The sequence below is a fragment of the Gopherus evgoodei genome, chromosome 3 (genome assembly GCF_007399415.2).
Source record: "Gopherus evgoodei ecotype Sinaloan lineage chromosome 3, rGopEvg1_v1.p, whole genome shotgun sequence".
NCBI classification, from domain to species: domain Eukaryota; kingdom Metazoa; phylum Chordata; order Testudines; family Testudinidae; genus Gopherus; species Gopherus evgoodei.
In genome coordinates this window covers 111,601,608-111,616,342 of record NC_044324.1, presented here as the reverse complement: position 1 = coordinate 111,616,342, position 14,735 = coordinate 111,601,608, and the positions used below count along the sequence as shown (strand labels likewise).

Sequence of the window (14,735 nt, the reverse complement as noted above, 5' to 3'; positions counted from 1 at the left end):
AATTGTATTGTGGCAGATGTTTACAATATCTTCTCTCTGGGATGGATCTGACATGCTTCATGTTTTCCTGTTTGTGAGTCATTCTGCAGAATCTAAGCTTTCTTTTTTTAAAAAAAAAATTGTGACTGTGAAGATCACTTTCCAGTCATGTTTAAATGGTTGACTTAAGCAGTGCTGTTTTCCTCAGTCTCCAGATAGAGTGAAATTGTGACAGAGGCCTTGTCTACACTGCTACTTTCCAGCCCTGCAACTTTCTCACTCAGGGGTGTGAAAAAACTGCCCCCTCTGAGTGCTGCAAGTTTCAGCGCTATAAAGCGCCAGTGTAGACAGTTCACCAGCGCTAGGAGCTGTGCTCCCAGGGCTGGTAGCTACTCCCCTCGTGGGTGGTGCTGGGAGAGCTCTCTTCCAGCGCTGGTGCCACAACTACACAGCCATGTTAAAGCTCTGCCACGGCAGTCCTTTGACATTGCTGGTGAAGACATAACCTGAGAGGTGGAAACTCCTGGCCTCTTATCTCATTGGAATGTTGTACTTCTAAAGCTTAATGAGGACACCTTAAAACAAACAGACAACCCCCCCAACCACCACCAATGTTAACCTTTCATTGCTGATCATTTTGCAGATGAAATGAGGGAGGGGATTGAAGTTAAATCCATGGGAAGTGAGGAAGGGAAGGAAATAGAAAAGGAAAGTAAGGAGAGTCACAGGCATAGAAAAGGCAACGAAGGAAAGGAGGATGAGGAAGGCAGAGTAACAAAAGGCATAAATACCTGTGCTGAGAGTGAGTACGTTTCTCCACTAAAAGATACTGAACAAGTAATACAAGTTTAGTTCCCATGTAAGACGCATCCTCCCCTTTTATTGGTACAACTCTCCCATTGACATCAGGAAGAAATTTGCTATGGATTGAGTGGGTGGGCATGGTACTAAACTTGCATCTGAGCCAAAGACCACAACGTAAAAAATGAAAGTTTGACTTCTTGATTTATCAAAAAAGGAAACTAAGCTTTTTGGTTTTTTTTTTCTTTTTTTTCCCCTGATCTCTTTTTAGAGGGTGTCTGAAGTCTGCTATATGTATACTTCATTGTTCAGGGGCCACCGCAAAAGCATCTTGATTCATTTCATTAACGAGGCTGCAAATTGCTTTTTATTTTTCTACAAATATTTTTGCCTACAGATATTTCCAAAAATGGCTCTGGTATTTGTAACTTTTTCTATACAATAGCCAGTGGCCCTCTTGTGGCCAATTCCACTGCAAATGCCTATAAATAAATATTTAGTAAGATGCTTTGTAACTGTCTTCGAAAAATACTGCTCCTGAGCATCAATGAAATTGTTCCAGCAAAATAATCCAGCGGCTGTAATGCAGACTTTGTGTTTGGTTTAGGCAGCAGAAGCAGCAGCATGCAAACCAGCTTGCCAAAGAAACTGACAAGAACATTAAAAAATTTGGGTCTCTGCCTGCAACAAGTGAACAGGTATAAAAAATGAAGAACATGGATCATTTGAACATAATGTTGGCTGATTGAAGCCATTCAGATGCTTTACATTACGTATTCGTATTATTACTCTCATTACTAGATGGTGACAACATCCAAGTGAGGTCTGTGTTTAAAACGAATGTTCGGTGCTATGTAGAAGTCACATAATAAGCCTCAAGTGCAGTAAAATGCACAATAGTTTTCTGTAAGCAATTGCTCCTACAATGTGTCAGAACTAAAGCACTCTGACAAGAATTGCTACCACACGCGGTAATTACTATTGCTGCTGATGGTGTTATTGTGACTTGTAGGATTAAGAGGTTTAAAATGAGTGAGTATGATCAACAGATTATAATTATTTAATCACTTCTATCTCATTCATGTTTGCTGCTTAAACTTTGCACTTGGTACATAAATACCTCTAGACACCCCCCCTCCCAAAAAAATACATTTTTTTTTAAGTGCCTCTTCTGCTTGGCCCTGGAGTCTGAAAGTTTGTAGTAAGAAACCCAACCATGTTGTTTGACCAGACTGTTCCCTTCCACCCTTGTTTGTGACTCCAAGATGGAAAAGTGGAGGTGATTGACAGACTAATGGCAAGTTGTAGCTCTTTGACACTCCCTTTGAATTTGCAATGTGATCTATGTGGATGGGGAAATCTAGAGGAAATTCTCTCATGCCCTCACGGGGTCCATTCTCAATAGGAAAAAAATTGGAAATTGATGTTTTTATAAAAACATGATTATAAGGTCATTTCTCCTCTCAGTTACAGTTCAGGGCATACATTCAGCGCTTCTGCCTTATAATTAAATAACTGAGTTTCCCCTCCTCCCCTAATGCTCTGGGCTGTTTTTATACGGTTTAAATTTTACAATATCAAAATATTCAGCAATTGTACAGTGAACCTACTTAATAGTTAATAAATAAGACAGAAGGTCTCGCTAGTGGCTTATTGAAAGCTGTCTGGATGTGTGATGCTGGATCCTCCTTAATTCCAGCTGTTAAATACCACAAAGACAGTTGAAAATGCATTGCATTCCTAATACTATTTTTCCATAATTGTTGTAATAGTGATGGGGTTATGTGAACCTGAATGGGAGGTAGTCCATACAAATCTCAAATGAGAGGGAACATGACATGAGACACTCCTATTTAAAGTGTGAGGCCCATGCTAACGGGAAGGGGGAAAAAAGGGGGGGGGAGAAAAAACCACCCTTGAAATAACTTATTTGTAAAGCCTTGAACAAGAGCAAGCTTGTTGTTATAAAAATCAGTCTTGCTTTCCTCCAATAGCGTCAAAGAAAAATACAGAAAGATCGTCTTGTGGCAGAGTTCAGTACTGCACTGGCCAACTTCCAGAGGATCCAAAGGCAAGCTGCTGAGAAAGAAAAAGATCTTGTAGCCAGAGTAAGAGCCAGCTCTAGGGTATCTGTAAGTATCCAGAAATTTATTATTCAACTCAAACATAAAACCTACCTCTTTATTAGCTTGAGAGCAGCATTCTTACAGGATTGTCACCATTGCAGGAGATAAATAAAATAAATGTGCGAATGTAGAATGCGCGCACAATGCCAACATAGTTGTGTATGGTTTTTTGTTTTTTTAAAACTTTGCTTGTCTTTGAACACAAGATATTAAATTTAAAACTTGCATTTCACTTTAGTGGTTTGATTAAGGAAAACACAACTTCATAGTAGTTCCTGATTAAAAGACTTACTGTGTCCTTGTGCCTATGTATGGTTTTACAAAGGTGTTCATAGGTACTCCACATAGTGCATATGCCCTGATCTTGCTGTGGGAGTCATGGAGGTAGATCTTTGTGTGTGTATAGTGTCCCCTAAATCCAACAGGGATTCTTTTTGGATGTAAGGATCCATCTGCTAGACTTCTTTGCAGGATTGAGGTTATCATGGGCTATGAAGCAGGAAATGTTGAGTAAAGTAGTCGCCTTCATTTAGAGTGTCTTTATTTATATCAATCTTAAATTGGACTTCTGTTAATTTCAGAGAACTAAAATTTTAAGTTTTTTGGGGATGCAAAATTATGCTTTTTTTTTTTTTTTTTTTTTTTTTTTGGTAGTAATATAGGCTCAATCCTGACCTTTGACTCCATGAATACAGGAATGTGTATTGTCATAAAATATATTGCAGGCTGTTACCAAGCCTTGTTTGTTTGTATATATCCACACACACCACCCCCACACCAAGAACATAACTGACATTCATTATGGGAATGTCAACAAACATTTTATTATGTACCCATCACTGAAAATGGTAATTTTTGTTTTTCCTGCAGGCTGGTCCTTCAGAAGACGTTTACAAAGAAGGAACACTTGTCTCTTGGGACAGGTAGGATGGGTGTGCCAAAAACCTTATAACCTGTCTTGTAAAGTGATTGGTAGACTCCAATAATGGGGACTTATTTGAGATAAAACCGTGGACTACAGCACAGAGTGTAAGAGAACATGTGTGGTGAAATAATTATTAAAATCACTTATACAGTGCATTTAAAAAAAATCTGTTTGTTAAAACATGCTGCGTGTTTGGGGGTTTTTTGTAACCCTCTGAAAGCTAACAATCACAAGCTGCTAGTGTTCTACAGAAGTTAAAATTAGAACTGAAAATGCCAATTTCTATTTAAAAGTTACTCCTTTAACACTATCAAACTCAGTTTCTGGGTCTCCTGGCCTTTAATGTGATCCATTTAACTGCAACAGTGGAAGTTTGATTTTTTTTTTTCCTGCAGAAGGAAATAGAAAACTAAAATTAGTGTTATATTTTTTGTTTTTTTTAAATGTAGTACAATTCTATTACAATAAAGCCCAGAGGCTTCAACAGAGATAAGGGCCTAATTGTGATAGGCATTGTACCAAACCCTCCTTTCTCCCCTGTCCCCCAAATAAACCAAAACTAAACCGAGTTGCTGCCACCAAATTAACCTTTATTTCCATGTGTAATGGACTCAGAGCTAAGGGTTTTACGTGTTTGAGTCAGGTTAGATTTAGCTAACCCCCACCACTGCTGCCCTTCTGATTATTTTCAGAGACTAAACCGCCAACTGCTAGGTAAGGGGGAGGAACAGGCTAATAAATGGATATGTGCATGTTTAACAACCTTAAGTAACAATGTACACCCATAGACAAATTTTAAAAAGGCTTTTAACAATTCTTATGAATTAACAAACCTTAAAATGGAATGTGCTTCCTCTAGTTTGCTAGGGTCTTCTAAAGGAAAGATGTGGTAAGGAGCTTTCATCCAACTATACCTCTAGGGGGCAACATAAAAACAATGCAGCCTTTTGTGTTTTATTCTTCCAGATTAGGACAGCTGGGTCTCTAAAACTTGGATCAAGATATTTAACTATTAATCCATAAGACAGAATACCTGCATTTTTCTTCAAAGTGGCTTCTAATTCAGACTCCACTAACAAGGAAAGCCAAAATGGATTCCAGACTCCAAATAACACTTAGTTCAAAATCCAAATAGAAAGATGCATTTGATATCTGCATGCTTAGTTAGAAAATGCTGAGCCAAAACACTAGGTTTTAAGGTGTTTCATATGTCAAATCTTTTTATAGCATACCTGTATAACTTTCTTTATTGAGGGCCTGAGGATTCAGGCCTTTCACATCAGCTGTACATAGATTTTTGCAAAAGTAAAAACATCATATCTTGTTAGTAGCAGGTTTAATGTGTATTGTCTGTACTTTAGTCTTTTTAACGAAGTGTATTTCAACCTTATGTATAAATTGAGTTCAGGCAGTCTGAATCCTGTGGCACCTTATAGACTAACAGACGTTTTGGAGCATGAGCTTTCGTGGGTGAATACTCACTATGTCAGATGCATATAGTGGAAATTTCCAGGCACAGGTATATATATATGCAAGCAAGCTAGAGATAACGAGGTTAGTTCAGTCAGGGAGGATGACGCCCTGTTCTTGCAGTTGAGGTGTGAAAATCAAGGAAGGAGAAACTGGTTTTGTAGTTGGTAAGCCTTTCACAGTCTTTGTTTAATCCTAAACTGATGGTGTCAAATTTGCAGATGAACTGAAGCTCAGCAGTTTCTCTTTGAAGTCTGGTCCTGAAGTTTTTTCGCTGCAGGATGGCCACCTTAAGGTCCATAGTGTGGCAAGGGAGGTTGAAGTGTTCTCCTACAGGTTTTTGTATATTGCCTTTCCTAATATCTGATTTATGTCCATTTATCCTTTTCCGTAGAGAGTGTCCAGTTTGGCCAATGTACATAGCAGAGGGGCATTGCTGGCATATATTACATTGGTGGATGTGCAGGTGAATGAATCGGTGATGGTGTGGCTGATCTGGTTAGGTCCTGTGATGGTGTCGCTGGTGTAGATATGTGAGCAGAGCTGGCATCGAGGTTTGTTGCATGGATTAGTTCCTGAGCTAGAGTTACTGTGGTGCGGTATGCAGTTACTGGTGAGAATATGTTTCAGGTTGGCAGGTTGTCTGTGAGCGAGGACTGGCCTGCCACCCAAGGCCTGTGAAAGTGTGGGATCATTGTCCAGGATGAGTTGTAGATCCAGGACTGTCTGGATATGTGGACTCTCTACTCATACCCTATGCCACCAGCACTCCCAGCTATCTCCATGACACCACTGATTTCCTGAGGAAACTACAATGCGTTGGTGACCTTCCAGAAAATACTGTCCTAGCCACCATGGATGTAGAGGCTCTCTACACAAACATCCCACACACAGATGGAATACAAGCTGTCAGGAACAGTATCCCTGATGATGCCACAGCACAACTGACTGCTGAGCTCTGTACCTTTATCCTCACACTCAACTATTTCAAATTTGATGACAATATATTTCTCCAGATCAGTGACACCACTATGGGCACCCGCATCGCCCCAGAATGTGCCAATATTTTTATGGCCGACCTGGAACAACACTTCCTCGGCTCTCGTCCACTCACGCCCCTTCTCCGCCTACACTACACTGATGACATCTTCATCATCTGGACCCATGGGAAGGAGACTCTCTGGAAAAATTCCAGCACAATTTCAACAGCTTCCACCCCACCATCAACCTCAGCCTGGATCAATCTAAACAGGAGGTCCACTTCCTAGACAACACGGTGCAAATAAGTGATGATCACATTACCACCACCCTATACCGAAAACCTACCGACCGCTATGCCTACCTTCGTGCCTCCAGCTTCCATCCCGGGCACATCACACGATCCACTGTCTACAGCCAAGCACTGAGGTACAACCGCATCTGCTCTAACCCTTCAGACAGAGACCAACACCTACAAAATCCCCACTAAGCATTCTCAAAACTACAATACCCGCACGAGGAAATAAGGAAACAGATCAACAGGGCCCGACTTGTACCCAGAAGCCTCCTACTGCAAGACAAACCCAAGAAAGAAACCAACAGGACTCCACAGGCCATCACATACCGTCCCCAGCTAAAATCTCTCCAGCGCATCATCAGGGATCTACAACCCCATCCTGGACAATGATCCCACACTTTCACAGGCCTTGGGTGGCAGGCCAGTCCTTGCCCACAGACAGCCTGCCAACCTGAAACATATTCTCACCAGTAACTGCACACCGCACCATAGTAACTCTCTAGCTCAGGAACTAATCCATGCAACAAACCTCGATGCCAACTCTGCCCACATATCTACACCAGCGACACCATCACAGGCCCTAATCAGATCAGCCACACCATCACCGATTCATTCACCTGCACATCCACCAATGTAATATACGCCATCATATGCCAGCAACGCCCCTCTGCTATGTACATCGGTCAAACTGGACACACTCTACGGAAAAGGATAAATGGACACAAATCAGATATTAGGAAAGGCAATATACAAAAACCTGTAGGAGAACACTTCAGCCTCCCTGGCCACACTATAGCGGACCTTAAAGTGGCCATCCTGCAGCAAAAAAACTTCAGGACCAGACTTCAAAGAGAAACTGCTGAGCTTGAGTTCATCTGCAAATTTGACACCATCAGTTTAGGATTAAACAAAGACTGTGAATGGCTTGCCAACTACAAAACCAGTTTCTCCTCCCTTGGTTTTCACATCTCAACTGCAGGAACAGGGCCTCATCCTCCCTAACTGAACTAACCTTGTTATCTCTAGCTTGCTTGCATATATATACCTGTGCCTGGAAATTTCCACTACATGCATCTGACATAGTGGGTATTCACCCACAAAAGCTCATGCTCCAAAACATCTGTTAGTCTATAAGGTGCCACAGGATTCTTTGCTGCTTTTACAGATCCAGACTTACACGGCTACTTGACAGGCTGTCTGAGTATTTTTATTTATTTATTTATTTTATTTTACAGTCAACCTCAAGCACAAGTGCAAGATGAAGAGATTACAGAAGATGATCTCCGTCTTATAGAGGAGAGAGAGTCCTCCATCAGGCAGCTTGAGGTAAGCAGTGCTGCTATGTGCAGCGTTAGAACAAACTAGAGAATATTTTTCTGATGCTTCCTAAAGCAGCAGGCATTAGCATTAGTGGGAGGAATCCACCATCAAAGGTTAGAAAATACTTTTTTTAATGCAGAAATTGTGTTTATGCAGTAGGTAAAGAACTGCATGTGGAATTTCCTACACGAAAACCACTTTTCACTGTTCTGTTACACAGTGTCATGGTCTACTAAGCTCTCTTGACTTCACTTGAAGAATAAATAGCCGCCTCTGTGACTACCAAGTAAGAGAGAACTTGAGTTTTCATGCAAATATCTCTAGAACTGTTTTTTTCCAAAGACTTCTCCTTATCCCAAAGCATCTTTACAGACCATGCAGTTTAGCACAGTATTGCCATTCATTCTTGTCCATGGCTTGTTCCTCCATTAAGTCCATCCTGGTCATGTCCATGTTCAAAGGCAAATTTTAAATAAAATGCAAAATATCCCCTCTACAGAATTTTCCAGGTGGGGTATTTTTCAGTTTTTCCTGGTATCAGTTGCCTTTAATATCATTGTCTGGAAATGCAGGATAAACATATTAAATGTAATAAAAATGGGTAACTCCTTTTTGCATATAAAGTACCAATAGTTGTGCATATGAAATATTGACTCCAGTAATGACTAAATTTTTCGGGAATTGAACAAATGCTTGAGGACTGTGCATTCGTCTACCAATAGCAAAACAAAAAACTTGGATGGGAAGGGTAGGGGAAATTCCAATATTTTAAAACAAAATAAGTACTAATGAACATATTAAATGACTTAGAAATGTAAGTTATGGATTAATGGCATTGTGGCTGTTGTGGGTTCTGAAAAAGTAATTGACTTAAAATACCAGTGGAAATGAATGATGGATTCCAGACTGACTGAAATTATATATTCTGTGCTCCAACGAACTTCACCAGGAATTAAGAATCTGGAACTGGACCTTATCTCATGTGTCAGTAAAATTGCATGTTACAAATAGAATCCAGTCCTCTTTTTTCTTTATAGGCTTTGCAGTACCGATTGTATAAGAACTTACTTTTGTGGGTAAACTAAACCGGTGGATAAATAGGAAGTGAGAGCAAAACAAGAAGGTGACATGTCACTTTGTCATAACCAGGTTGTAATAGTTAATAGTGTATGTGCCACTGCCCTCTACTGGATGAAATTGTTTTTTTGGGTAATTAAGGGCTGGTCAATAAGTCACAAGTTTTTAACTTAGACATGGTTAAACTGCTGCAAAAGCTTATGGGAAGATACTTATTTCAGTTTGGTTTAAGTCACTAAAGAAACTATTTAACCCTTTTTGACATAAGCTACTCTTAAACTGATAGAATTGTGTTTTACATGGAATTTTGCACTAGTTTAACTTAAGGCCATGTTTATATGGAGAGTGAGCATGCAGCAGACTATATAGCACTCTAGATTTCCACCCCAACTTGCTGTGCATTAACTATCTGTTTAGAAAAGCCCTAAACTAGTTTAAGAACACCTTTAGTTAAGCCATTGCAAGTTTGTATGTAGACAAGACCTTAGAAATTGGCCTCTTACACTAGTAGGATGTACAGTGCAACTGATTTTGGATATTGAGATGAATGGCAGTATCATAGCCAATGAGGTTAATCCGAGGCGTGATTATTGCCAGTTGAAAATTCTTTTAATCCAAATTAAAACTTGAGCTTGCAAAAGAATTTATATTAGCTTCTTGGTATAGGAAACCATAGCTATCTAGTCTGAAATAATGCACAATGCTTAGCCAGCTTACAGGAGTTTCCCATGATATTTGCTAATTGTTTTTAAATTATTTTCTCTTGCAGGCAGATATTATGGATATCAATGAAATATTTAAAGATTTAGGAATGATGATTCATGAACAAGGTGATGTGATAGGTAAGCACAGATCCTTAAAATATTTTAGAAAATTTACATGAAATTTGAGGGTGGGGAACAGTATTCATTGTGTAGTATAATGCTTGGATCTTAATTTTAAACCACAAAATCATGATTCGCCAGAAGCTAGCAAGTTAAGATTTGTTTTGATGGAGCTTTTTTGAGCACCTTCTCTGCTGACTGTATTTAAATTGATTGAGGTTCTAACCTGTTGTGTTCTATATCAGCAGAGATTGTTGGGTGATCTGTTAAAGCAATCAGGAAATCCAGTACACTTGGGGAAAATGGCTTTAAATGTAGTTTCAGGTTCTATGCCTTCATTTTGAGTTTTGCTTCCAATTTTTGTGAGTTTTTAATTGCATTTTTCTTATTTTTGTAAAATGTATTTTGCTCCCCATTTGAGTGAATTACCAATCTAAAATGAGGAAAAAATGCAAAGTATAAAGAAACTTGGGGGAAACAATAGGAAAGTTATTTCCTTGATTCTTTATGTTGGGCAAAGCAAATTAAGGGCTTCTCTCCACTTTACCTGGTGCGGTGATCAATCCACTGTGGGTCGATTTTAGCAGGTCTAGTGAAGACCTGCTAAACTGACGGCCGATCTCTCCTGTTGACTCTGGCACTCCACCAGAACGAGAAGCATAAGATAAGTCAATGGAACTCTCCTGTCGATCCAGTGCGGTGTAGACACTGCATAAGGTCGACCTAAGCTACGTCAACTCCAGCTAAGTTATTTGCATAACTGGAGTTGCATAACAGAGGTCAACTGAGCCCCATAGTGTAGACCTGCCGTAAGCTAAATTAAAAAACAGACACTGTTGTTCCAAAAAAGATCATCCACACAGGAAGTTGCACTGTTGTCATTATCTTGGTTTGATAATGCCAGTAAATTACCTTGGGTAAGTCCTTAGTTACATCAATAAATGCAAATTTAAGCAAACACCATTTTCTCAGAATACAACTAAATAACACTTTAACCAACATTCACAAACTGGCTATGATTGGTTTTGTGCCCACAGAACCTTCTCTCTTAATTACTTATCCACCAAAACTTTCAAACAAAAGTTTCATCAATTGAATTTCATACCAAGTGATATTCTTAAAGTTCTGAGCCACTCATTTCAGCTGTCTATCAGTACTTTTCTCTCATTTCTTTCTCTGAGCAGTAGGTGCTCTTTATCTCTCTCTCATTTATTCTCAAACACCAGCTTCCTGAGAAACTATCCTTATTGGTTCATGTCCAAAGCCAACCCTCCACTTCTAAAATACCTGAACTTGGAAGTTTATAATATCTGAAGTCAACCTTGGAATACTCTGGGTGCTTCAGAAGTTACCTCGTCACTGTTGCAGTTCATATAGAGAAAATGACAAAGGAGGAGACTTCCAAAATGCAGTAGAATAAAATTTGTGTTAGTGATGGCAAATACAAGTCAAAAGTAATTGTTCTTGCACTTTGCTCTGTGTATCTGAGTGTTTTATCTACTGTGTTTATCAAAGTTAGTTTGAATGCTCTTTAGGGGATACAGATTTAACAACTTTTTATTCAGGAAAGTAAGATGAAAATAAATACCATGAGGTAATGGTAAACTATTACCTATAGGTCTGTTTATACCATATTATTGATTTTTAGCCATTAATCATTAGGAGGGTGGTGGTTTTGTCTTGCAGTAGATACTTTATCTGATCCAATGGTACATAGAAATTTTAGGGGTAGGCTTGCTGGGATTTAATGTTATGAGAGTAAATGTCTGCTCTGGGAATGTGGAAGCTCATAACTGCAGCAGCTGTAATTTAATTAGTAACAGTGGCAAACACATGAGGCTTTTATTACATCAGGCTTTAATTGAGAAAATGACTTTTTTTCTTTTAAAAAGACAGCATAGAAGCAAACGTAGAAAATGCTGAGGTACATGTCCAGCAAGGAAACCAGCAGCTATCAAGAGCAGCAGACTACCAGGTAATATCAGTGCAAACTGCCAGTCATCTATCAATAATTGTCCCTTTCAGTTGTTTGTCTTAATTTTTATTATGGTAGTTTAATTCTTCCTTATTGTTTTAATGGTTTGGAGACTTACTCAAAGACCCAAGACTGGCATAGGATAGCATCTCTGGGTCACTATTCCAAATTTAGCCCAGGTTGGTAGTAACAATAAATCATTGCCCTCTGAAAGTTTAGCAGTCTTATGTGAAATTAGCTGGCTTGAGTCTATACTATGGAAAACCATCAAAACTGACCACCTCATTGCCAGTGCAGTCAGGGAAGGATTAATAGAATTATAGAGTTGGAAGGGACCTGAGGAGGTCATCTAGTCCAACCCCCTGCTCACTGTGAAAGAGGGCTTTTTATATTTTTTTATATATATTTTGGAGAGCTCCGACCTTGTCCACGTAGGTCCCACGCTTCCAGGAGGTTTATGCTAGCCTCAGAGACTCACTGTGACCCTCCATGTAGCCCTTCTCTCTCTAGGGCCAGAGTTACGGTCTACTGAGCCCGTTTCATCATAAGCCAGCAAGGAGGTTGGTGAGAGAACTCCCACAGTCTCTGTTGTCTCTAGGGCTTATTTCAGAACAGTTTAGCCTCCTGTCCTGACAGGGGCCTGTCTTCCCTTCCTAGGAGGTGTTTCTGTAGTGGCAGGTTGGGGGAACCCAGGCCCGCCCTCTACGCCAGGTTCCAGCCCAGGGACCCTAATGGTAGCAGCTGTTGGCAGCCGACCTTTCACTGCCAGAGTTGCTACATTTCCCTGGGCCACTTACCCACAGCTCTCCCGCTTCTCTCACTTAACGCCTTCTTCAACTTTACCTTGGGGCTCCCATTCCAGTGACTTATGGGTGTCTTCATTACCCAGCCCTTCAGCCTCACTTTCTCTCCTCTAGTTCCCTGGCTCCCTTTGGCCTGACCAGAGTGAGCCCTTTTATAGTATCAGAGAGGCCTTAATTAGAGTCAGGTGCTTAACAGCCTCACCTGACTCTTAGCAGGTTAATTGGAGTCAAGTGTTCTCATTAGCCGAACTGCTTCAACTGACTCTTTGCACACTAATTGGAGTCATGTGTCCACCATAGCCTGGAGCAGCCCCTGCTCAGGTCAGGCAGGGAACAGAAAACTGCTTATCCAGTGGTCAGTATATCTGCCTTCTACTCCTCTGCTGTACCCAATTGGCCTGGGTCGGTCAGTCGGTCTGTCTGTCGAGGCACTTTCCCTTCCCTCCTTTGTGAAAGGGACTCAAAGGAGAGAGGCCCAGAAGAATGCAGAGCTTTTGACTGCTTTGCTTTCTGTAGAGAGGTCTCTGAGTCCGAAAGAGATTCTCTCCAATGCATGGTAGGTTTTTGTGTTTTCTTTTCCTAAATTTTTGGACCTGATGATGAGACCTAGAAGCCTTGAGGTAGAGTAGACCTACAGATATCCACCCATAACACAGATTATTCACTGCATAATTTTCATCAAAGACTACTGGGAACTGATGCCCCATCAGGACCATGCCCTTGCTCACTAACATTCATCTTCGGGAAGAGAGTCGGGATAGAGAGGTTTTTCCCACGCTTGACCTGTTCTTGGGCAAATGAGGCCTGTTAGTCCACAACACAAAGGGCTCCAGCTACAAAATATCAAATGCTTCATCCAAAGCAATTCCAGTATTGAAGCTCAAGGTTCTGAGGCACATTACATTGTATTTGTCTTTCCTCTGGTCAACCACATCCCAAGTATAAAGCTTGCATGGGACATTGGGGGCAGGAGACAGATAGACAATAGTATCTTCAAGGAGGATGTCATTTTTTTCTATTACCTCCAAAACAGGGCAGCAGAGGTGGTTGTGTGTGTATGGAGGTGGGGTGTCTGCCACGCTGCTTCAGTTGATGAAAGAGAGGCACTGGGCTTCTGGCCTATTCATCTCTCAGTTGAATGGGCATAGAGAATGAACCTATCCTTTGCGTTATAATTTCCCTAAGTCAGAGTTGGGGTTCATTGGTAGGGCAGTATAGGGAAGTTTTGTGCTGCTGCTCAGGCTGCATAAATCTCTTCTGTGCATGGAAGACTTTGCTTTCCAGTTCTGCCATGTTCACTGACTTAAAAAATAAAATGAAAGAGCAAAGTTTTAGAAACCTGTGAAAGACTTTATATTTAAAAAAAAAAAAAAGTCCTATTTAGAGAGTCTTAAATTTTGGCCTTTGTTAGAGATAATCTTATTTGTAATACATCCTCTTCCTTGAAAACTTCTCTGTTGAAGTTGGCCTTCTGGTTTAAAGTCTTATACATATTGCAGTTATAGCCAGGCAAACGAATCCACGGGGAAAATTTATTAAACCTAAATTTGTCTGCTGGCTTGTAAGGGACAAAATAAGGTGGCCAACTTTTTAGTAAAATATAGGCAAGGCTGGTAGCACCACTTAGTAAGATTGCCCAACAGTTCCCATTATAAGACCCTGTTTTCAGTTGCTTATAAGTTTTTAGTTTTGTTTTTGTTTGTTTTTTTTCTCCAAACTTTAACGATTTGAGATAAAATTTTCCATTCCAGTGTCTGCCGGGCTAAAAATTTTTCGGAAAACTTCAGCCAGAATGGTTGATCTGTTTCAAAGAATGAGGCAATACAGAGGAAAATACATAATTTTTGCCCGTGCTAAAAAATTCTGGTGACCTTTTTATTTGAAAAGTTTTAACATCCCATGGATTTTGGAGAGGGACTTGAAATTTGGTTGAGGGAATGGCCTTTGTGTCAGGATGGGCCTTTTGTCATCCCTGTGAAAATCCATGCAAATTTGGCCAAGTTTTGAGCCTTTGAAAATTATCAGTTTCTACATACTCAATAGAGACTTTTTTTAGCAGCTGAAATCTAATTCCATCCTTGGTGAGTATGCTCAAGCCTCTCACAGCTCCCTAGTGCTGAGCATATTGCATATATGCCATCCCCACAGAGTAACTGAAT

At 40.2% G+C, this 14,735-nt stretch overlaps 1 protein-coding gene and 1 non-coding gene across 2 annotated transcripts in view; both read left to right on the top strand.

The window, feature by feature from the left end:
- STX7 (syntaxin 7) overlaps window positions 1–14,735 on the top strand; it is a 43,728-nt gene that overhangs the window by 27,173 nt on the left and 1,820 nt on the right. Inside the window, exons 4-9 of the mRNA XM_030556328.1 lie at window positions 1,388–1,478; window positions 2,775–2,912; window positions 3,777–3,829; window positions 7,813–7,903; window positions 9,744–9,816; window positions 11,691–11,773. Of these exons, the coding sequence (XP_030412188.1) occupies window positions 1,388–1,478; window positions 2,775–2,912; window positions 3,777–3,829; window positions 7,813–7,903; window positions 9,744–9,816; window positions 11,691–11,773 (529 nt within the window). The remainder of the gene's footprint in view (window positions 1–1,387; window positions 1,479–2,774; window positions 2,913–3,776; window positions 3,830–7,812; window positions 7,904–9,743; window positions 9,817–11,690; window positions 11,774–14,735) is intronic.
- On the top strand, window positions 9,509–9,644 carry LOC115649540. The gene has a single exon (XR_003999856.1). It is a non-coding gene; the product is annotated as a U4 spliceosomal RNA (small nuclear RNA).